The 23,125-nt window shown below is 40.9% G+C and overlaps 1 protein-coding gene across 1 annotated transcript; it reads left to right on the forward strand.

The window, feature by feature from the left end:
* Positions 1-22,820, forward strand: DSG2 (desmoglein 2). The gene is made up of 15 exons (XM_053994376.1): positions 1-78; positions 5,643-5,678; positions 6,561-6,695; positions 7,623-7,781; positions 8,049-8,193; positions 9,283-9,443; positions 10,286-10,420; positions 10,566-10,751; positions 11,679-11,938; positions 12,800-12,942; positions 13,569-13,796; positions 15,259-15,489; positions 16,496-16,638; positions 17,761-18,099; positions 20,080-22,820. Exons 1-15 carry the CDS (start codon positions 34-36, stop codon positions 21,103-21,105), a joined length of 3,372 nt encoding a protein of 1,123 aa, XP_053850351.1. The 5' UTR covers positions 1-33; the 3' UTR covers positions 21,106-22,820.
* The last annotated feature ends 305 nt before the right edge of the window (positions 22,821-23,125 follow it).

Consider the following 23,125-nt stretch of genomic DNA (forward strand, 5'->3'; position numbering starts at 1 on the left):
GCGCTGAGCCTGTCCCGGCACGGCACGGCGGTCATGTCGCGGGGCCCCGTGGCGGCGGTGTGGCTGCTGGCGCTGCTGGTGAGTGCGGGGCGCTGCTTTGTCGCGGGAGTCTCTCGGTACCGGGGCGCTGCTTCGCCGCGGGGGTCTCTCGGTACCGGGGCGCTGCTTTGCCGCGGGATGGAGCCGCGGTGGTACCGCCGCGGGGGTCCCGAGTGCTGCCGCTGGAGAGAGGTGTTCTCATCAGGACTTGGCAGCCCTCCCAACGCCTGCTGTGTGTGTCTGGGAACGGGTTTTCTCTCTTTCTTTGGGAATTAGATAAAAGCCATCGCCGTTTGCTGCCTGAAAGCAGGTGGAGGTGGGAAATACCAACAGGAACGGTATCTGGGATGGGTGGGGTAGCTGAGGCGCCGGGAGGAACAGGAAGGTAGTGAGGAGTTCACATTTTTGACGTCTTCATGTTCAACATGCTCTCTATACTAGTAAATTGCATTTCCCTTCTGTGGGAACAGTGCAACAGTGCCAGGAGAGGAGATGAATCAAAAAGTTTGGAAATCTTTATCGCCTCAGAAAAATTACGTCAAATTCTTAACAACCCAGGACTCCTTAGGCTTTCTCCTGCCCTTCCCTCACTACTTTTCAGACATCAGCCTTTAGATCTTCCATCCTATGAAATACTTACCCAGGCTAAAAGCAATGACTGTCTCATAACAAACTGAGAACTAAACGCTTTATTTGTTGGATTTGGACTGATGCTTTCTAGTTCTTTGTAGCTGGTTTACAGCAAACTCTTTGTTGTATCTGCGGCATTTTCTTTTGCTTTTCACCTTTCCAGGCTGGCAGAACGCCTGCGGAAGTTTGGCTGCCGCCATTCAGACAAAGGTGAGGGTGGAGGCCATGTCCTGGGCTGTGCTGGGAGCAGCCGAGCAGCTGGGCAGGGATCAGGAATGGCTTGTTGCATGGACAGAATGGAAGGCACTGGGGGTTGGGACCTTGTTCTCTGAGCTCAGGAACCTGCAAAATCAGATTTGTTATCTGGAGACCTGTTGCCTGATACCTTTAATGCAGACAAATGGTTGTGCATAAGTTGGCAAGCAACAGTTAAACCTGTTTTTACAGTAAGCTGGTCGTTGTGGTTTGGTTGGAAAATGTTTTATCCTCATCTGTCCAAATTAATGATGGAAAACATGGAGCACCACTTGTGCAAAAGTTTTGACATATTCTTTCTGCAATACCTGAAGCCACACCATCGTCCATTTTGGTGGGCTTGCACTGGCTCAGGAAGCTGTTTGTTTTGCCTGAAGAACATTATTTTTCTCAATCGTCATCATCCTCAGTTTTAGTTAAGGCTGGGTCAGGATATGATGTACTGAGAGTCAACTCAGTTTGGTCTAAAAGACTCATTGTTAGAATATTAGAGTGAATAAAGCTGCCTTAGTTGGCTGATGGCAGAAGAGAAAGAGAGGGTTTTGAAATTTTGAGGTTTTTTCCCTAATCTGGGCATTCATGTAGCAAAAAGTCAAGTTTCTTATTTGAGAGTATTGGATTAGGGTCATTTATTTCTTATGAATCTTAAGAAACTACTGAAAGACAAAATTAATCTAAAAGTAGTGTCTTCTCAAAGCGTCTTCTACCTTAGAAGCATCAGGAATGGTAGGTTCTTCCTCTCCCGTTTTTCCTGGAAGTGTCTCTCAGTGCTCCCTCCCTGCCTGCAGGCTGCATCCCTGTGTCATCATCCCTGGGTACCTCGCAGAGGTCATGGCAAATCTCCCTAGGCCCCTGCCTCCAACCCTTTTCCAGGAACGTTTGTGCTGAATGGTGGTGCACCCAAAGGGTTGGGCTTGACTTGGAGTGTGTCCAGGGCACACACCCAGAGCCATGGGCCTGCCAGGCGGGCACAGCTATCGAGATTTTATTAGACTGGGAGGTTTCTCAATCATTTCTAAAGGGGGTGGACATCATGTATCCAAGAGAAGTCTTAGAAAACGTCCTGCATTTGAGTGAAAGAATAGTTGACAGAGATGTATGAATCTTTCTACAGCAGTAGCAAAATTAATCTTTTCTCTGAATGTCTTCCTCAGATTGTACTTCATTGAGGTTTGGGATGGGTATAGTGAAATTCAGGCCTGAATATATTAGATCACTACTGTGATGTCAGAGTCAGTAGCAGTTAATTTTCAGAAGTCATAGAAACAAGTTTAGTAAAAACCATCACAAAGTGATGCTTGGTTTTACAAAGAGCAGAGGCGAGCTAATTCAAAGCAATCTAGCTTCTGTTGCTAGTAACATGTTGAAACGTGGTAAAAGTATTTACAACCATCTGTGGATTGAGTCAACATTTTAATATTGTTCCAAAAATGAGAGAAAACCCAGCTGTGGCGAGGTCTGAAAGCAGCTGAGAAATATGTAAAGCCTAGTATTTTATCCATCCTATTGAACTGAAGTGGTATGTTACTTTTGATGCCAGACTTCAGAAAAAAGTGATTCTGTCCAGGAGAGACTACAGAACAGAAAAAAAGTCACAAAATCCTTTTTTAAATTATTTTTAAGGGAAATTAAAGAACTGGTATGTGAGAAAAGACAGTGAGTAAGATATTTGATCAGTTTGCATATACATGAAGAGTAGAAGAAAAGGGAATTGCACTGTACAACAAAAGCATTGTCAACATGTCAAAGGATATTAGGTTTGAGGCTAAGACATCTCAATGTAGATGTTTAAGTTTCTGCTAACATATATGGAGATGCAGTGGATGCTGAGTACACCTATTTGATTGGATCAGATTGTACTTCCGAAGAAAATCTCAAGAGTGTGTGAATTGTATCCCTCCTGAGTGAAACCATGTTGGGAGATGCATCCATCTGCTTGGGATGTTTGATCTGTGGGAACAAACTAATTCTAGTCTGAAGGATCCATCAAACCATGGGTTGTATGGTGTTGGGTTCTCTGCATCAAATGCTTTGCTCTACAAATCCTCCTGTGTTTGGTTTATAATACTTAATTGGGCGTACTTACAATCAGTAGAGCTCAGACAGAAATAAATATGGACTGGTGGGGGCAAGTTGAGCAGCACTCCAATCTCTGTGGGTATTGGCTAGATTTCTGCTGTTCATAATGAAAGTTTAGGCACTTAGCTTTCATTTAGATATGTAAATTTGTGTGCCTTATTCTGAAGATCATGCAAGCAGCAATATGGTCAACTTGCAAGGAGCTAAGAATTAGGATAATGAAGATGAAAATTAACAGACTTTTCATCTGTAGGACTATCTAGGAGCCCCCTTAGGTTAGTGAGGCTGAGGGACCTCCATCCCTCATGTTTAAGAGCAGGATAAACAGTTGTCAGGAACCATTTGACTGCAGTTTGTTTTCCCCACAGCTAGGAGATGTACAAGTAGATGACCTTGGTGGGTCCCCCCTGCTTGCTTCTCTGAGGTCTTCACATGTCTTCAACACCAAACTGGAGGTGCAAGCTTCAAATCTCCTAACACACAGTACATGGAAAAGACCTCATTTCTAGGCATTACTGTTTCCTGGTGCAGTAAATACATACACGTACCTTCTTGGTTACTCAGTCTTTATAGTTTTACAGCTTTGTGTTGGAAATCTGTCCTTTAGTCACTTCCTGACTACAGATGGGAAGGGATTTGGGCAAGAGCAGCCTTGCAGTCACTATGGCAATCACTCCCTTCTTTCCCATGCCCTCTTGCCTATTCCTGGTGCTTTCCTGTAGTGTTTCATTCCAATTTCATTACTTCAAGCCTCAGACTTTTTTTTTTGTAACCATCCCATTTTCTTCTGACAATATGTTCTCAGCTCTGGTCAACAGGTGTCATCAGCAGATGTCTGGTTTTTGAGACAAGGCTGTGATCCATAGCAAATGACAGAGCTTTCCTACTCTGAGCCATTTAACAGAAGGCAGTTGAAAGATACTAAAATGAAAAAAAATATGTGGGGGGAGGGGGAAAATTCACATGTTCGACAGGCAGGAAATTCTGACATTTCACTTGTCCTTGAAGAAAATGTCACTAAAAAGTGTTTTTCCCCCAGTTTAAAAGTTTTGGAACTTCTAACTTTTTTTCAATAAAAAGGCTGGATCCCTTTATATATTTTTCCCCCTTGTATTTATGCATCTTGTGAATAAAATCATCATTCTTAAAAATTTTTCTAGATCTCTTCTAAGTCCCTTATGAGGCTACCTGTGGACTTTAGATTGAATAATACAAGAGCAAAAATATTTTTTACTGTCTTAGCATTAACCTAGAATGTTTTGAGGGACATTTTCTACTATGCAAACAAATTGATTTTTACTTTTACTTATCATAATGGTATATTTTCTTTTTATAAAAACTAGTGGAATTTTTAACACATTTTTGACAGACATCTCACTAGAAGATCTGCTTATTCTTGGTTTTCAGACACTTTTGTTTATACTGGGTTCTCAAGTTTCCAATACAAGGAAACTTCTCAGCACACGCCTCTTGTCTCCATTGAGTTTTGAGACAGAAACAGTTTTCCCTCCAGTTTACCAGTTATAACAACCAAGGATGTTTCTGATGATATATTGACTCTTCCAAAAGAGTTGCAGCTTCTGTGTAAAACCTTGACTATAAAGCAAAATTCTCCTGACACTCTTGCAGGTATAATCTCATTAGTCATGAAAATAAATTTTGAAAAGCCATACTATTACTAAAATCAAATAAGATAAAGAACGTCCATGAAAACAGCTTGGTGTGAGATCCTGTACCCTTCCTGATGCATATCCATTAGGAAACTTACTGCACGATAATTTCTGTCTTCAGAATCTATACATTGGGAAAAATACCATTTGAAAAACAGTTTTGTTGAACAAGTTGAAACAGAAATCTGCTGTATTGCTCAACAAAGTCTGCTGGATTGTGTGGGTACAAGATAACATCTTAAAAAAAAAAAAAAAAGCTGTCATCAATTCAGTAATCATGGCTGAGTCAGAGGGAGTAATAGGGAGAGCCCAGTGAACAGATAGAAACCAGAGACTGACTTATTTGAGTAAAAAACCACCTTTTCTGAGCCTGCTTTGCCTTAGGCAGTAGTATACCTAAGAAAATAATCACCTAAGTTGCAAAATATAAGTAGTAATAGTTTTCAGAAATTACAGTATTTGCAACCTGTACAAAGTTCAAAACTTGATTTGTAAGTTTACCATGTTGTAATAGCCGACTTTTTATTGTTGCTGCTTCCCAATACCTACATTTCTTGCAGTTTGTGGGGTGTTGTTACTTGCAGAGCTATGGTGCCTGGAAAGCAGAAAAAACATAGGGTCTCTGATAAGTTGGCTTCTTCCAGCCAGGATTTGTCACCTAACTGAGTCATTCAAAGCCATGCATAGCTGTCCTGGCCTATCCTGGTGTGTGAAGAGGTGGGCAGCCACAAATCCAAGGCTTGCCCAGAAAAGGAAGCTTCTCCAAAGTGCTGCATGTGTTTAATGTCAATGGTTATGGGTGAATTTTTCAGAAGCTGTTATGGGTAAATAATAAATATTAATTTATACATGTCAGAAGCCTTCTTCCTTATGGCTTTGCTGCTCTTACGAAACAGGTCACAAAAGTTATGTTTTAGTGCTGCTGAAGAGACATAGAATTAATAATTACTGTCATCATTTCCATTGCAGATCTGTTTGAATTATGGACATGGGCTCTACGTGAAGGTAGGATATAATGGAAAGCTTTTTATTTATCAGTGCCTGTAGAAGTGTTCTCTGAGCAACATGTCAAAGCCATGCCTTATTTCAGTTGATAAATGTCTTGAATTCTACCATTTTCTGAAATGTGAAAGCTGCATAATGAATAGAGAAATGAAAGCTGAAAAGTAAGTGAATAGATTCCTACATCCATCACCTGGAGTGGCATTGAACTTTAAGGAACTTCCCCTAGCACAGCAAAAATGTAGATTGCTTTTTTGACCTCAGTAGATGAAAAGCCATTGTTTTATTGAATATGTTAAACTGGGAGTCAACAGAGACAGTAGAAAATAAAGTGGACAGAAGGACGAGGGGTCTCATGCAGAGTGAGAATGAGATGTAGTTAAACAGGGATAGCAGAGACATTGGATGGATTGAATAGAGGCCTGCTCTTCCATGTATTCTGTTTCAGAGAGAAGGTTAAATATACGAGGCAGTATTGGTGGGAAGATAAACACGGTGGTAAAGCAGAAATGGTGGTTCAAAACAGCCTCAGTGCCAATCTTCTTCCCACATCTGATGACAAGCATTTAAATCTTCCAGAGCAGGTGTATTTTCACCAACCGCTGGTGATGGAAACTTGCTCATATTTTTAAAGCCTGTCTTGCCTAATTCTGTCTTGATGAAAAGACCAGTGCAGTTTTCCTCTTCAACCAGCTTGAGGACTGTGTAGCTCTTAGATTCTGACTCAGATTCTGTGACTCAGAAGGCTGATGCTGCTCCATGATTTTGAAGTTACTAGCTATTGAAAGTGCAAAAGTTGCTCAGAAGTCTTGGCTACAGCAGCACTAAAGCATTTATCTGAAATGAGTAAATGCAGTGCTGACATTCCATCTTGTCTTTTCACAGGTTTATAATCGAAATGACAGGAGTGGCCTGCTGTCTCATCCCAGCAGCCTAGTCAGACAGAAGCGAGAATGGACAGTCCCTCCAGCTTTCATACGGGAGGAGGAGGACAATTTCTATAAGAATCCAATTGCTAGAGTAAGCCCAGAAAGCAGTTAAATATACAATACACATAAAAAATAGAGATGAAAATGCAAAATAAGAGTGTGGCTTCCCTAAACACATGCACAAGTATTTCTTTAATTTTAAAGGACTTGAATGCCAGTTGAAGATTGACACATTTCCTTCTGTTTCCTTTACTTTTAAAGCCTGGTTTGTCTCAGTCTCTCATTTTTTCATAGCCCTATTTTTCATTAAGCTTTGGGAATGCAATGTCTTTGAGTTTTTTCACCCCACTACCCCCCTAAGGTTGAACTTGGCAAGTGAGTCCAAAATGTGCTGGTGCTGATTGGCCAGAAGGATGTACATAGAACATGATTATGTATGCCTAGTCTTTTAGGAAACAGAACTAAATATAACCTGTGTTGTCCTGCATGAGTGATATGCATCTGGTTCAGCACCAGTGTTCAAATCTAAATTCACCACTCCTGCCACTTCAGCATATGAAGTGACTGCAGGTGATGGCAAGCTGTTGCGCTCTGCCTGGGATGCCCCTTGATAGTGATACTGGTACAATGTGCACTTTTCCAGATGGTTTGAATATCTGCTGATAGCAGAGAAAGGGTGTAATCTCTAGTCTCTGCAGCCTCTTCTATATGTTCATCTCCAGGTCTGACCTTTTTCCTCCACCCTATCCCTTCTCCAGTCCTGGTATATTTGCTAGCTGAGGTCTGATCTCCCAGGTCAACTCCCTGCTCCAGATGTTTCTCATCTCTCTGCACCAGATTCTCAAATAGAACATGCAGCCCTTCCTGCATTCATCTCTACATCTCCACAGTCAGAGGAGTGCAGGGAAATGTGTTAAATATTTTTGTTTGCTCACTACAAGATAGAAAAATATTTTGTTGCACTTTAAAATGTGGTTTTATTTACTGAGTGCTACTTAATTTGTTATATTCTTACTAGATACATTCAGATCTTGAAGATACAGGAATAGTAGTAACATACACTATATCTGGTCAAGGAGTAACAGAACCCCCATATGGATTATTTGTTATCAATGGAAAGACTGGTGACCTGAACATAACAGGAAGGGTGGACAGAGAAAAGACTCCAATTCTTCTTGTAAGTTGAAAATTATTTTCTTTATAGATCCCCTCCTGTCATTTTTTTAATTTATTTTCTTTAAATGTGTCTTCTTTAAATAATATATATAATGCATTTCTGGATATTTGTGTATACTTGCTTGTATTTATGAGCTTTATATATAATAAGCTTTTATAAGATTTAGACTTTGTTGTATATAATGGGTGTATTTCTGTTTTGCATATGTGTTTGTTTATATGACAGTCACTCATTGGATTTGTTTATTGTTTCTGTCTATATTATCAGGTCCGAGGCCACGCACTAGATAAAAATGGGGCAAAACTGGAAGAGCCAATAGACCTCCCAATTAAAGTTGTGGACATAAATGACAATTTTCCAGTGTTTTCACATGAAGTTTTTGTTGGTTCAATTGAAGAATTAAGTGAAACAGGTAACTTTATTTTAACTTTTTTTCTTTTAGTTTTTCCCAGGATATGCACAGGGAGAAGTGAATATGCACTTTGGAGCAGTGTATCTGCAGTAGCAAGGGCACGTTCTCTTGCTGACATAAGCCAGGTTATCCATGTGTGAGTGAAGGTTTTTATTCAAGGCTAAGCTGTGTTGTGTGATTAAGGGAGAGCATCCCCCTAGGGGCAAGAGAGAACAGTATTTCCTCTTGTGGCACCTTTGGTTTGTTGCCAGAGCCACCATAAATCCAGGAACCAGAGTTCATCTGCAGGAATTGCACAGGAAATGCAATCTGCCTTGTGGCCTAGTAGTCACAGCCTATTTGGGAGGGACTTCACTCTGCCATTCTCATCGAAAGCCCTGCTTCATTTGTGGGCTGGAGAGGTAGTTTGCTGGTAAGCATATATGGCTGTGCCATAACCATTGAAGAGCAGGTTAATGGCTATTTACCTATTGAAGTCAGTAAACATCAGAGCAACAGATTATTTTCAAGAATATTAGAAAAGCTGGAATAAAACTACCTAATAAATACCTGGCAGTGTGTCTGTTTCAATGCCTCTATAATGTGAAGAAACATATTAAATTATAAGGGGATTGCACCATGGGTACCACCGCGTATATTGAATGAAGTTGTTGGAGGGCATCAATACAGATCAGTGGTTTTAATAATGTTCAGATAAAGGAATAATTAGTGCTGTCTTTTGGAATAATGTGTGAGGGAAATGTAGCTCATTGTTCAAAAGCTTGTACTTTCTGCTCTATATGGTATCTACATATTTCTGTCAGAATTACTGAGAGAATTTAACCTGTTGTTTAATTTGTGCATTGAATTTTATGAGTTACAGATGTGTAAATGCAATCTTTTTGTTGGCTAGAACATATACTTTTAACATGTTCCTATTGGGTTTAAGAACACTTCATCAACTTCATGCATTAAATAAATAAAGTCAAAAGCACCAGAAAATTGTACAGTACATCTAACAAAAAGCTCTTATCTTTGACATTACAGTAAAGATATATACCAGGTACATGGTGGTGTAAATAAGTGCCGTATTTTGTTTGTGTTTTCCAGGTACAATTGTAATGAGGATAAATGCAACAGATGCAGATGAACCAAATAATCTAAATTCCAAAATTGCTTTCAGGATTGTTTCCCAAAGCCCTAGCACTCCATTCATCATAGATAAGAATACTGGCGAGGTTCGAGTAGCAAAAATAAACCTTGACAGAGAGGTAAAAAAACCCCCTACCATTTTGATGTTTGTTAGTAGTGGTTTTCTGGTGCCCATTGTGTCACCCTCAGCCCTGCCTGCAGGGTGAAGAGCTGGCCCTCTAACCTTTCTTAACTTCCCTTGCGATTAAAGCCTTGTCTGTGTGATGCATGCTTTTCAGGGATTGAGGGAGGAGGCAATGGGATAAAGGCTGTATCCCCCCCATCGCCTCCCTAGAACAGCACCAGCCTGATGGTTGTTGCTTTCTGTCCCTCCTGTGCAGTCAGGGCAGCAGTTACACAAAACAAGGCTTCATTTCTTTCTCCTGGGGAGTGTATAGCAAAGATAACCTCAATCACCACCTGCAGAGTTACTGGCTGCATCTGGATTTTTGTAGTCTGCCATGCAAATCACGGTTCAAAGAGTTAGGACAGGTGCTACTGTGAAACTGCATTGGAGGTCACATATTACCAGGGACATCACCTGTGCTTGCAGAGTTTTCCCTGGCCAGCAGATGGTGATGGGAATGCTGGCTCTGTGGCTTCGGGATGTGGCTCTGCCTGTGTCCTGACATGTAGGTGTCACTGCTCCTGTCCCTGTTCATGGTCACTGGAATTTTTTACTTTGCTATGTAAGTACAGTCTGACTCTTTGTGGGGAAGATGTGAAAGTCCTGTATGCTTTTCAAAGCCTCAGTTCTACTCCAGCAGAATCTGTCAAGGCACTTGTGTGTGAGATTTACTTTTAGCTAGAGAGGAGCTACAATTGACCAAAAGAGACATTACCAAAATGTAACAGAGGTCATATAGCAAAGGAAGAATTTTTAGCCTGGATTAAACACTTTTTTTTTTTTTTACCATGACAGACACAAAGTAGCTACTCTTTGGTGGTAGAAGCAAAGGACCGTGGTGGTGAAAAGGATGGGAATGCTGCAACATGTTCTTTAGAAATCAAGATTCTGGATGTCAATGACAATCTGCCTGTTGTTGAAAGTCGTACAGTAAGTACAATTATCACAATTTTTAGCATGTTCCTACACCTGCCAGTACCCCATAATAAGACATTGTGCAAAATTCCTTGCACATTTGAAATAAGGTTAAACCATGATATCTTTTTAAAGAGTGGATTTTTTTTTTTAATTGCAGTTTGAAGGAAGCATTGAAGAAAACAGAGCAAATGTGGAAATAATGCGAATAAAAGTATTTGACAAAGATGAAGAGTTTTCTGATAATTGGCTGGCAAACTTTACATTTGTTTCTGGCAATGAAGGTGGTTTTTTCAAAATTGTAACAGATACCCAAACAAATGAAGGAATTTTGACTGTTGTGAAGGTACATATAGATTTTAGAGAGTCTACTTTAAATATTAGAATAATTTATCCATCTGTGTTGGCAAATTGTGTTTATTCAATCAGTATGTAAAATGTGTGGATACACCTCCTTTGCCATAATTTTAATGCATTCAGTAATTCCATGCAAAATAATTTTGTCAGGCTTTTCTGTTTGCATTCTGTGTGATCTCAAATATAACTAGTAAGGCAGAAGTCCCTAGAATTCCCTTGCCCTTTGGGTAACAGTACTAACATGCTGTAAACTTTCACGTTTCTCCTGTCCTTGATTTTCAGTATAAATTTCTTTATTTCTCCTGGCCACTGCTAATGTTGCAGGCAACACCTGTTCCATGGTCCACAAGCTACAGACAATTTTATGAATTTCCACAAGTTGAAATGATGATGAAAATATTTTCCATTAATGGAAATGTCTATTTTATAATTTTCACTTTAGTCCACAAACACTGAAGATGCATCGTGCCCTAAATAGCTTTTTTTTTCCTGCTCAGATTTCCTTATCTGAAAACTGCTAATTATTAAAAAAAATGAGCATTATTACATGAATGATTAGGTTTAAAAAAAAACAAATGCAAACACATAAATTTGAAGGAGCCAGGTAATTGAGGACTGATTCACTGAAAGCACAGGCAGAATATATGGGTAGGACTCCTTTCGTATACATTGAATAAATTTAATTTATGAAGCCATACCTATGGTGTAATCCATTAAAAATGAGCAAGAGTAACAGGTTAAGAAACTTCCTTGCAGTGTAACATACTTACTGTTAAATATTACTTAAATATTTACATCCCTATTACTCAAATAAGTATGCTATAGTATTATTTAAATATTAAATGTATATGTGTTGGCTAGATATTGGATTCTGACAAATTCTGAATTTTTTTTATTATTTTCTTTATTGCTCTAGGAGCTGGATTATGAAAAAATGCAAAGCCTAAACTTAGGCATTGTTGTTACAAACAAAGCAGAGTTCCACAAGTCCATTAAATCCAGTTACAAAGCAGAAACAATTCCAATCAAAATTAAGGTGATCAATGTGAAGGAAGGCCCTGTGTTCCCTGGTGGCACAAAAATCATTGAAGCAAGTGAGAAACTGCAGATAAAACAGGTTATTGGACAGTATCAAGCCTACGATGAAGACACTGGAAAAATAGCAGAGCACATTACGTAAGAATTCTTTATAACCATCATAACTGAATATGTCAGAAGTCATATCTCACTGTCAAAATTTGCATGTTAAACTGAAATAATTTCAAAGGCAATAATTTTCTGCTAAGGATAATTCACATCTTAAACACCATAATGATCTTCAATATTCTATTACGCAGAAAACTGATGATATGAAAATCCTCTGCCTTTTGTTGTATATGGCGAGACATGAGTGTTCGGATTGAAGTTGTTTGTGTTTGCATGGTGTGTTTGTCATACCTATCTATTTTTGTGATTAGATTTACCAATCTGATTCCATTATCTTCAGTAAAATTAGGAAGGAATATGCAGAAACGTTTATCAGTCAGACAGAAAGGGTGTAACACAGATACGTCTGCATGTGTGTGTTTGGGTTTTGAATCATAGCTTTTAGCTAGAATGTTATTTAACCACTGCCATGGCCTTTACAAATGGTACACAGCAGAGTTGCACCCCCATGGATGGACCTCTTTCCTCCATACCTGCAATACAGTTTTTCATGGGTGTCTAATGCTCAACTTTTGCTGAGAGGACAGATGGGGGGGGGAAGAGGACAGTGTCCAGCAGAGCAGCTCTATCTCCTGTTCCAGTCTCACTCCCTGATTGTACTTTCTGTACTGCACCCATACCTAAATCTTTGATTTAGAGTGAAGAGCAACTCTCAACATTCAGGGTAGGTTTATAGTTGTAACCAATTACAGTGGCAGGAGCATCAGGCCTCAGACTTAAAGATTTGATCTCAGTTTTAAATGACGAGTAAACGTACTGTGAAGCTGCTTTTTCTACTGATGGTTATTTTCCTCATTATAAATGTGTCCATCTTTGTGTTCTTTTCATCAGATACATGAAAGGAAAAGATGCAGCAAACTGGATCACTGTAGACTCAGTCACAGGTGAAATCCGACTTGCTAAAAATCTTGATTACGAATCACCTTATGTAGTAAATGGTACCTACAATATCACCATGTTGGGTGTAACTACTGGTAAGTTGAGAGGGTTTTGTTTTCACACAGATTGGTTTGTTTGCCTGTCTACAAGGTTAGCTGGTTTAACCTACCCATCTCTAATGTTAGGCAGCAAGTGCAGTCTCGGTATTCAAAGGAGAGACACAAGCAATTCATTTTTTGGAATGGGCTTCCAAAGAGTCTGTTTCTCCCCTTTGACTAGATGGAGGTGAACTTTTTATAAAAGTTTTCAAAGATAGGTCTAATAGGAAACTCTATTGGCAAGGTGGGAATTACCAGTATCTCAATATGCCTATCATCAGACTTCATAGTCTTAAGTTTTCTCGACTTCAAAGCAAGAAAGACTCTCTGAACTTCTTTTGTATCTAAGTAGAATTCTTCATTTATAATCTACATGTTACTGTGTAACCATACAGGATTTTTTTTTCAAGTTAAAGTAATAAAACAGCTTCCCTTCAGAAGAACTTTGTCAATATATTTATTAACATTGGGAATGAAGCACTGCTGTCATAAGCAGCAGGGACATCTCTTTCAACTTACTTCAGCAATGTTGGGATTTTGGAAGATACTAAGATTTGTTGGTTTTTTTTAAGATATTTTTTTGTGCATAAATCAATTTAATTTTTCATATTTTAAATTCTTAGATTCCCCAAGGAAAACAATCACTGGCACAGTTGTCATTCAAGTTAAAGATGAGAATGATAACTGCCCAGTTATTGTGAATCCTGTGCGGACTGTGTGTTCAGATGCAAAATTAGTTGATGTTACAGCGCATGATTTGGATAGTTACCCAAACAGTTATCCCTTCAGCTTTACTGTCATTGATGAGCCAGAAGGAACAGCAGCAAAATGGATAATTGCATCTGGAAATGGTAAGAAATTTTTTTAAAATTACTTTCAGTTCTTTGAAGTCCTAAGGTTGTAATTTATTAATTCCAGTCAAACTGACAGTTTGGCTGAGTGAGACCAATACAGCAACCCTATATATGGAGTCAGGCATTGAGACCATAATTTGCATTCTGCTCCCTTTTTTCTAAAGGTTATAAAAGTCTAGACATGTCCTCTGGCCTCTGGGGTCTGTTGCCTTCCCTCAGTTTGACCATCTTTGCTTGTCTTGATACCCCATGTGTGGTGACCAGGATTTCATTAATAGCTAGGAATAAGCTATCCCCATCTTCTTATGGATAATATGCAGTGATGCATTATCTGGGCATAGATGACAAGCTGTCCACAAGCCAGCAGTGTGTCCTTGTGGCCAAAAGATCCACAGTGTCCTGGGGTGCATTAGGAAGAGCATTGCCGGCAGGTCAAGAGAGGTGATCTTGCCTATCTCCTGTGCCCTGGTGAGTCACATCTGGAGTGCTGTGTCCAGTTCTGTGCTGTGTCCAGTTCTGCCTCCTTGGTACAAGAGAGTCATGGAATTCCTGGAGCATTGAGCAGAGGGCAACAAAGATAATTAAGGGACTGGAGCATCTTTTTTATGAGGTCAGGCTGGGGGAGCTGTTCATCCTTGAGATGACTGGGAGGAGACCTCATCAACATCTATAAGTATCTGACAAAGGGAGAGTGTCAAGAGGATAGAGCCAGGCCCTTCTTGGTGATGCCAAGCAATGGGACAAGAGACAATGGGCAGAAATCCTCACTGCATCCAGTGAGATGCTCAGGAAGTTTCCACCTGAATATGAGGAGGCACTTCTTTGCTGTGCAATGACCGAGCACTGGAACAGATTGCCCAAAGAGGGTGTGGAGTCTCCCTTACTGGAGATACTCGAGAACTGTTTGGATGCAATCCTGTGCCATGTGCTTTAGGATGACTCTGCTTGAGCACAGAGGTTGGGCCCAGTGGAGATGCCCCACTGTGGTCCCTCCCAACCTTAATCAGTCTGTGATCTTATGCCTAGTTAGTCTTTGACATGACAATGCCACAGGAGCAGGTGTTTTGTTGGCTCCTGATCTCTGTCTGTGGCCTACAACAGATTAATCTCCTCAAGACTGAGGCTTTTTCTCTGTGAGTTCAACCTTTATCTATCCAGATGACATGGTTGATGCTATACAGGTTGTCTTCCATGCTGTCTCTGGTCATATGAAATTTCACAATTATCTGAGGCTGCAAGTGAGCATGGCTGCTCACTTACCAGCATAAATTATTTGATAAAAATAAAAGCATATATACTTTAGCAGCAGGTAATTAAACTTAATTCCATCGCATTGGCTGGGCTTAACTGGAGGGGATTTGTTGGAAGACTGTAACAGTTGTATTTTAGTTAGTTTACAGGAGTCAATTTTCTTTCTTTTTTTTTTTTTTTCTTTAACCTCCCTCCACTTCTGCCTTAGACACCAGCATACAACTGGTACCACAAAACCTGAAGCCGGGCAGAACTGAAGTTCCCATACTAATAAAGGATTTCCAAGGGGTCAGCTGTGCTCTGCCACAGTCTCTGAAGCTGACTGTTTGTGAGTGTGCAGATGATGGCGTGTGCCAGGAGAGGTTTGTTGGCACAAAGTCAGTGGGTCTGGGACCAGCAGCGGTTGCACTAATCATCTTGGCATTTTTACTTTTGCTGCGTAAGTAATTGTTTCATATTATCTCAAAAGCACTGTAAATGTGGTCTGCAAAGCATCAGGAAAGAAACAGTCCAGCTCCCAGGTTTTATCATCTTGATAGATTCTGTGTAAACTCCTAGTCTTGTGGAGGTCATGGAAGATCCCCAGCTAATTTTGGTAAATCAGCATTTCACCCTCAAAGGATTTCAAGCTGTGCATTTTAAAATTAATATCAACAACTTTTAATATTTGTTTATGGTGCAGTTAATAACAAGTGGGAAAGCAGTGAGGAATGCTTTTGGTATTCTGAGATGTCCCCAGGTGAACCCTAGCTCTTCTTACTCAAACCACAGCACAGTTTCCACTGTCTTTTCTGTCACTGCAGATTCACTGCCTTGCTCAGAGCAGCATGTGACATTGTTCTTTGGTGAGATAAAATAAAAGAAAAATAAGACTATTTGTAATTCTGCTGTGGCCAGGTGTAGCAGTGCTGCATTTAAACTCCCGATAGTTTATTGCTTGTGCTGGCAAAAATCTAATTGTGATAAAACAAAGTTCATGCCACAGGAATAATATTCTCTGCTTCTGAAACTGGGTTATTTTGAGTCCCCCAGGCAACACTCTAGGCATGTCAAAGGAGTGGTGAGGTGGAATTTACATGACGCCATGTTGTTATCTAGTAATAAAAGAAGAGGAGGAGTTAGAAATGCTGAGGTTGTACAGTGATAGCCAGGGCTTGGAATTGGTGTATGAGATCTTTGATAGAAGTATAGCTACATACATGTGTGGCCATCTGCAGGATTCAGACCCTGATGCGTTAGTTGTCAGTTGGAAACTGGCCTCGGCATGCTTCTAGGAAAAGCCTTGAATATTTGGGAACCTGTCTTGAATCCTTGCCAGCCTTCATACTGGTCACTAGCTCATTAAAAATACATTTGGGTATGGGATGGCCAAACTTACAGTGGCTCTAAGTATGCTAAGGTTCTAATAACCACACAGTTAATGGCAACCTTCTGTTTCCCTGTAGTCGTTCCACTGTTACTGCTGCTGTGTCCGGGTGGCTTGGGAGCAAAGGGATTTGGTGGAGCAAAGACTTTTGCTGACATACCAGACCACAGTGAAGCGATGTTGCGTCAGTGGAACAGTGAAGGAGCAGCTCCTGAGGAGAAGGCATGTACCCCTAATAGCCCTTCTCTTTGATTTCTATCCCAGTGTTCTGTTTGGCATCTGGGGCCTCTTCCACACTACACGTGGATATTTCAAAGCTCTACAACAAATTTTAACAGCATATGAGCATTAATTAAAATTAACCCTGTGAGGCTCAGCAAAGGATGTGTGGGAGATGACTTCCACCAGCAGCTGAAGACAAAGCAACCATAGCACTTAAATCCCAAAATATAGGGAAAGCAATCAAGCAAATGTTGATCATATCTGAGCAGAAGATAGGACTGTGAGAAAAGCATTAAACCAATAGAGAGTGAAACATTTGCATTTGCAAGCCTGGAATGCTCTGCACCCCTTTGGGAGCATGAGATAAAACAGCAAAATAATGGGTTATAATGCTGAGCTTCCCTTCCCTGATTTAAAGTTTCAGACTGTTTTAAATTACTTCCCTGTATATTTTCATTTTTTAAACAGAGGAAATTCCCTAGTAAAAAAGAAGAAGGCAGAAAAAGTGCAAATCTGTAGAGGGAACAGTAAATACCAAGAGAAATTTGCTCTTTGTTGCTACGCTGCAAAACAAGGTTTACAAAAAAAGGGCATGACACTGACATGCTTTTGCACAATAACAGAAACAAAAGACTTTGATTTAGGGCCAATGCTCACACCAAATTCTTGTTAAAAGATAATTAACAAGCCAAACTGCTAGGGAAAAAAGGGGCCAGGCAGCACCACAAATGTGGAAGGCAGTGCACACTTCCCCACTTAGTGTCTGAGGAAAACTGGCCAGAGTTTTTCTTGGAACAGCTGAGCTCCCTAGAGTTTTGCAAGCCTATTTTTGGTGGGTTTTTTTTGTTTTTTTTTTTTTTCATTTTCAATCCTCTGAATTTCAAGAAAACAATGATCTATAGAAACATTTCCATGAACCTTCTTGGCAATACACTTGTGGAAACTGCACCCTGTTTTAGGAGGCCTTTTACTCCTTGCAGCAACACGTATAAGTGCAAATTCAAACAAGTCGTAAGACAGCACCCTCCCTTTTCCCACCCAGCCCCACTGCTGGTTTGGTGAGTTCCATGTGCTAGACAGCAAAGCTTTCATGTCACATCTTAATTTGTCTTATTTATGTAGCCTGTGCTAAGCTTCATTCCACCCACTGCACTTGGGAACTTGAAAGGAGGGACAACAGCAGCAGCGGCAGGAGCAGCAGCAGGAATGAGTGGAGAAGAAGCTCTAGTAGGAGCAGGCAGCTCTGCCTCTCACGTAGGAGAGCATCACAACACTATGACCAGGGAAAGATGGGAAGAGCAAAGGCGTCTCCTTTCTGCTGCCGACTATGGAGCCATGGCAGCTGGAGCAGCTGAAGGCATGGCAGGTGTAGACAGCAAGACAGTCGTGTCTGGAGGAGGAGCTACTGTGGGAGCGGCTGGAGCCATGAATGAAGAATTCTTAAGAGACTACTTCAACGATGTAAGCATATGACCCAAAAATAACAGTATTTTGATGTTTGCACTTAGCATTGTGAAATATCATTCATGTGATGACAGACAGAGGTGAGTAGATACGTAGATATAAACAGTCCTGACATTGTGCACATGGAGTTGGGGGCATTAAGGATTTTTGGATTAGCCACACATGTGGGACTTGGAGTGTGACGATGCTCAGTCTTTTAGCACTGAATTGCTTGCAAGGTGTCATATAAATAGACCTTTCTCTCAAGGGAGGTATTTGTGGATGGGATCCAGAATATTCAGCAATAGCATAGGAGTGCCTTGCCCGGGAAAAAGCCCTGAGAAAGACTGTGTGATCTAAATCTCAGGGACTTAAGTACATGAAACTGATCTCTAGGGAGGCACCTGTGACTCATCATGAGTCACAGCTCCAAACTTTACCACGGAGTAGGTTTTTGAAAGATAAGCTGAAGATGTCGTACGCCAGTGGGTGGGGCTGTATTTTCAAAGTAGCTGATGCAGTAAGTGGTGCTGACTTGTCTGTTTGCCCAGCAACCTGGGTAAAGGGCCATTCATCAAAAGTGTATGAGGTATATGTTGCAATCCCCTTTCTTTTTTTTTTTTTTTCCTGACCTAACCATTGGCCAGTAGGTTGTTCCTACTTGTTGAAGCTACTTCTCTTCATGTTATGCATATCATTAGTCCTTTGGCTGGTGTGCTCCTTGTAGTGAAAGTTTGCCATGCACCATCACCTGTACAAACAAAACGTCTTCGCACCCTACAGCTGGCAGCTGATGTGGTTTTGCAGTGGAGTAGCTGTGCAGATTTGAATCACTACCTCAGGCCAGGGAAGGATTTGAGCTTTAGGTACTTGTATGTCTCAGAGTGCTCTAGCTACTGGGTGAACAGATGCAATAGTAGCAATCTCCTTTTCTTCCACTCTTTGTGACATAACTTTAAGCATAACTGCCTGATGAAGTCTGCAGGAGGGAAGTCATACTCAGTATCCATAGAACTTCTGGGGGCTAAATGAGGAAACAGACAAGTAACCAAACCAAATAGTTTCAGATGCTGATTTTTGTGGCAGAATCTTGAGTTGTGTGCCTACTTCAGGATCAAATGCAGATAAACATGCAGAGTCAAATGGGGTCTGGATATATAGCACATTACACAGATGCCTGAGCTAATTTGCAGTCCAGAACGTCAAATGTGGTAGAAAGGTGGTTCTGAGCACAAGCCAGGAGCCATATTAGATACAGCTGGTTCAGCAGGCCCACAAGATTTGGCTTTCCTCACTTTTGGAACTGGAGCTGATGCAAACACACATACAGATATTTGTGCCAGCACCGCAGCAGCTCCACAGCAGACACTGCTTTCAGATTGAGCTGACCCCATAAGCACTGTAGGCAGAACTCATGAGCCCTCCTTGTTGCCAGATGGCCTGCACAGAGCCTAAGAATTTACATGATGGACTATGCATCCATACTTTACCAATCCATTTAACTTTGTGATTTGTTTCCTGTTTGGCATCGTGGATGTGATCCTGTAGTCTGCGCTATTGAAAAGGGCCATGGTAGGTGATAACATGTCAGCATGTACTCAGTAAATGTTTGGTAATGTTAGGATACTCTCACAAATGGTCTTGGTGTTCTCCCACGGAAACCTAGTTAGAGGTGAAGTGCATTCACTGAACTAAAACTAAAACAATGTCTTCATGACACATTTACTGGAAGGAACAGCAGTAGGTGGTGAAGGAATCCAAGGTTTTAAATATAATCTCAGATTTTTCTTCTCATCAAGTATACTGTCAAGTTCAGACTAATTTCAAAAAACAAAAAAACCATGTTAGGTACAGCCCTCACTTGGTTGACAGTTTCTGTGGGATCAGTTAAATTTCTTATTTCAACCTTTTTTGTCCAAGCATTTCTGATTTTTCAAAGTTACTAAGTCTAGAGCTGGCATTAATGCACTTTTTCTTGCTTTTGTTTTCTGTTTGCAGAAAGCTGTCTCTTTTGCGGATGAAGATGAGGAGCAAGCTGCAAAAGACTGTCTCCTGATTTATTCCCAGGGAGAATCAGGCTCCCCTCACGGCTCCGTTGGCTGCTGCAGCTTTATTGAGGGGGATTTTGATGACCATTTTCTTGATGATTTAGGAGACAAGTTTAAGACTCTAGCAGAAATATGTATAGGTAGACAGATCAATATGAAAGATGGTGGCTACAAGAATGAATCAGGTTTTGGTCTTAGTGAAGCAAAGTCACAGTTCTTACATCAGCAAAATGCTTCCACCTCTGAACAAGCCTTTGCCTCAAGCAGTGGTTTCCAGTCCATCCCACCCATGCACACAGGCAGTGGCACAGGAGAAAGCACCCTATCCAAAGAGGTGGTCACAGAAACAACCTTCTCATCGTCCCATTCTGGGCAGCACAATGCCCAGCACCTCTCCACAGGCCACGCGGAGAGCAACGTCACCGTGACAGAAACATCCTATTCTGTGGGGGCTCCTGCCCGCTCGGGCCCTGTCTTTTTAGACCCTCAGTTTAAGGAGAATGTAGTGGTGACAGAGAGAGTGCTGGCACCTGCATCAAGCATTCAGGGGATGGTGAAAATCCCTGATTTGCCACACGGAAGTAACGTGGTGGTTACAGAAAGGCTGGTGAAATCAGCAGGTGCAGGGCCAGGAACCCTGGCAGTTCAGGATCTTCCTGACTCGCAATATGTCGTGGTGAGGGAGCGAGAGAGGGTGCTTGTGCCTGCTGCAGAGCAGGGCTCGCTCAGCTTCCCCGCTTCGACAGAGGAACGCAGCACAGTGCTGAATGAAAGGGTGGTGACAGCCTCGGGGCTGCAGAGCAGAGCTGCACAGGCAATGGGTGCCAGCTCAGGAAGGCAAGAGCATGCTCTGATCACAGACTCCCCACTTAACTTGATGGGCTCTGACTTACAAGGGCCACCTCCTGCCAGTGCCACACTCAGCAAGTCTTCAAGGGTCACTAAATACAGCACAGTGCAGTACACTAGCTCATAGCCTGGCTCCATGCAGAGGGTGGCAATGTCCAGCACCCTTCTGTCTGCGTGCATCCTGCCTCGGGCTTTTCCATGAGATCCAAATTTGCTAGAGCTTCCAGAATGGCATGTACTCATTTGCACTAGTTTGTATAAATATGGATTATATGACCACAAAGCAAGTAAGGATATCTGGTGTTATGTTACATTGGCAGGGATGCCTTTGAAATGGAAAGATATAGGAAATATTTTTTTTCCTGGTTTGCTATTTTTTTAAATTGCTTTTTATTATACAGATAGTGTAAGAACACCACATAACCAGAGTTGCATAATTATGGGAAAACAGGAAAAAAGTGTCCAATCTAGTGATGGATAGTAGACTGCAAAGCACAAGCAAAGTTTTTGAACTATTGCTGTTGAGTGTATCTGAAGTCCTCCTGTGAGGGCAATCAGTTTCTCATTGTGTTTTTGCTGTTGTGTTGTTGACCATGGTATCTCCTCCTGAACCTTGCTAAGAAATCTTCCTGAGAAGCCCAGGCCACCAAAGTTAGTATGCCTTCAGAGCAGTGGTGTGTTGACCTCCTGAAGGGATGTCACAATTTCAGGTTATCAGAATTTGTAACTTCAGCAATCAATACTTGCATGTTACCACAGCAGTTAAAGAGAGCAAGTAGCAAAAAAGCTGAGAACTGCAATTTTTCATTACCTCAGTCTAAAAGTTCTATTACTTAGGGTGGATCTACACTGACATGGACAAGTAAGCATTTGCATCGTGCACATTTTTCACTTTATTTAACTTATGAGAAACAGTCAAGGCTTACCTTAGCCTTAGAGCCAGAGATTCAGTCAGTGGTTTTGTCAGCAAAGTTTACTGCCCTTGGACATCTGTAGGATCTGATTTACAGACGCAATTCAGTATTTGGAATTGGTTTTTTGAATGCACAGACATAGAAGGCAGCCTTGTGTGTGTGAGGTTCCACTAGTTTCAGTACCAGAGCTCAAGTGGCTGGTATAGTGCTGTGTAATGACAGCTTCCCTTGGCTGTGACAAGATAACACAAAGCTCCCTTTAGCTCTGCAATATTTGAGTTTACTTTGCTTTCCTTGAAGTTTATGTGGTAAAAGCAAGAGACAGTACTACACTGTTTGGCAGTATGTACAGATATATATGCACATGTAAATATTTGTATACCATTTGGAACATTTTGAAGTTAATTTTATACAAGAAAAAATGTCCTACACTCCTTTTGTTTTCTCAGAGTATTTTAGCTGAGGCATAGGTAGCATGTTTATCTCATACCAGTGAAATCAGCAAGTTGGTCACAAGGTACTGCAAAGCCTGTGGACCTGCAGAACTTTCAGGTTGTCTCCATCTCCTGGAGTTTTCCTGCAGCTGCAGTGTTATGCTTTCCACTGATGTGTTCTGCCTTTGGCTAGAAATGCTCTCAGTGTGTTTAGTTTTACTAATAGTAAAAGTTGCTTCAAAAATATAAATACATAAAGTAGGAACCATAACTGTGGTCAGCCATTACATTAAGTGGAATAGTATTTCCAAACATATCAGACTCCCTGCTTGCTTGGACCTATTGGTTATTTATCTCTTACACTACATTTTTTAAATACATGTATTTTTTTCTCAGCAAGCCTGCAGTTCCAAGTGGTCACCACTTTTCTGACTTTATTCTGATAGAATATCTTTGTGGGTTTATGCAATTTTAAAATAAAGAACTCTACTGTATTTTTTAATTTTTCATTCAAACAGCTACCCCAGTGAAAACACTGGCTTTCCTACTGCAAGTAAAGAGTTTAAAGATAGAATGAGGACTGAGATTTCCCAAACAGCCTCAAGGAATATCTGAAAGATGCAGATGTAAAAAAAGTTGGTGTTCTGCTGTAACTTAAAGATTCTGACAAAAATGTGAATTCTGCCTTGTGATTAAGTGCACTAAATTCTGTACTAACTTGATGCAAGAGAGCAGCATCCCCGCCATAGATTTACTGGGCTTTGACACAGACCCTTCAAATCAGTTTATGCTTCCAGAC

The sequence above is a fragment of the Vidua macroura genome, chromosome 1 (genome assembly GCF_024509145.1).
Source record: "Vidua macroura isolate BioBank_ID:100142 chromosome 1, ASM2450914v1, whole genome shotgun sequence".
Taxonomy (NCBI): domain Eukaryota; kingdom Metazoa; phylum Chordata; class Aves; order Passeriformes; family Viduidae; genus Vidua; species Vidua macroura.

Coding starts and splice junctions, on each gene's coding strand:
- DSG2 (XM_053994376.1), top strand. CDS start 34: ATGTCGCGGGGCCCCGTGGCGGCGGTGTGGCTGCTGGCGCTGCTG. Junction 5,679..6,560: donor GACATGGGCTCTACGTGAAG/GTAGGATATAAT, acceptor GTCTTTTCACAG/GTTTATAATCGAAATGACAG. Junction 18,100..20,079: donor TAAGAGACTACTTCAACGAT/GTAAGCATATGA, acceptor TTCTGTTTGCAG/AAAGCTGTCTCTTTTGCGGA.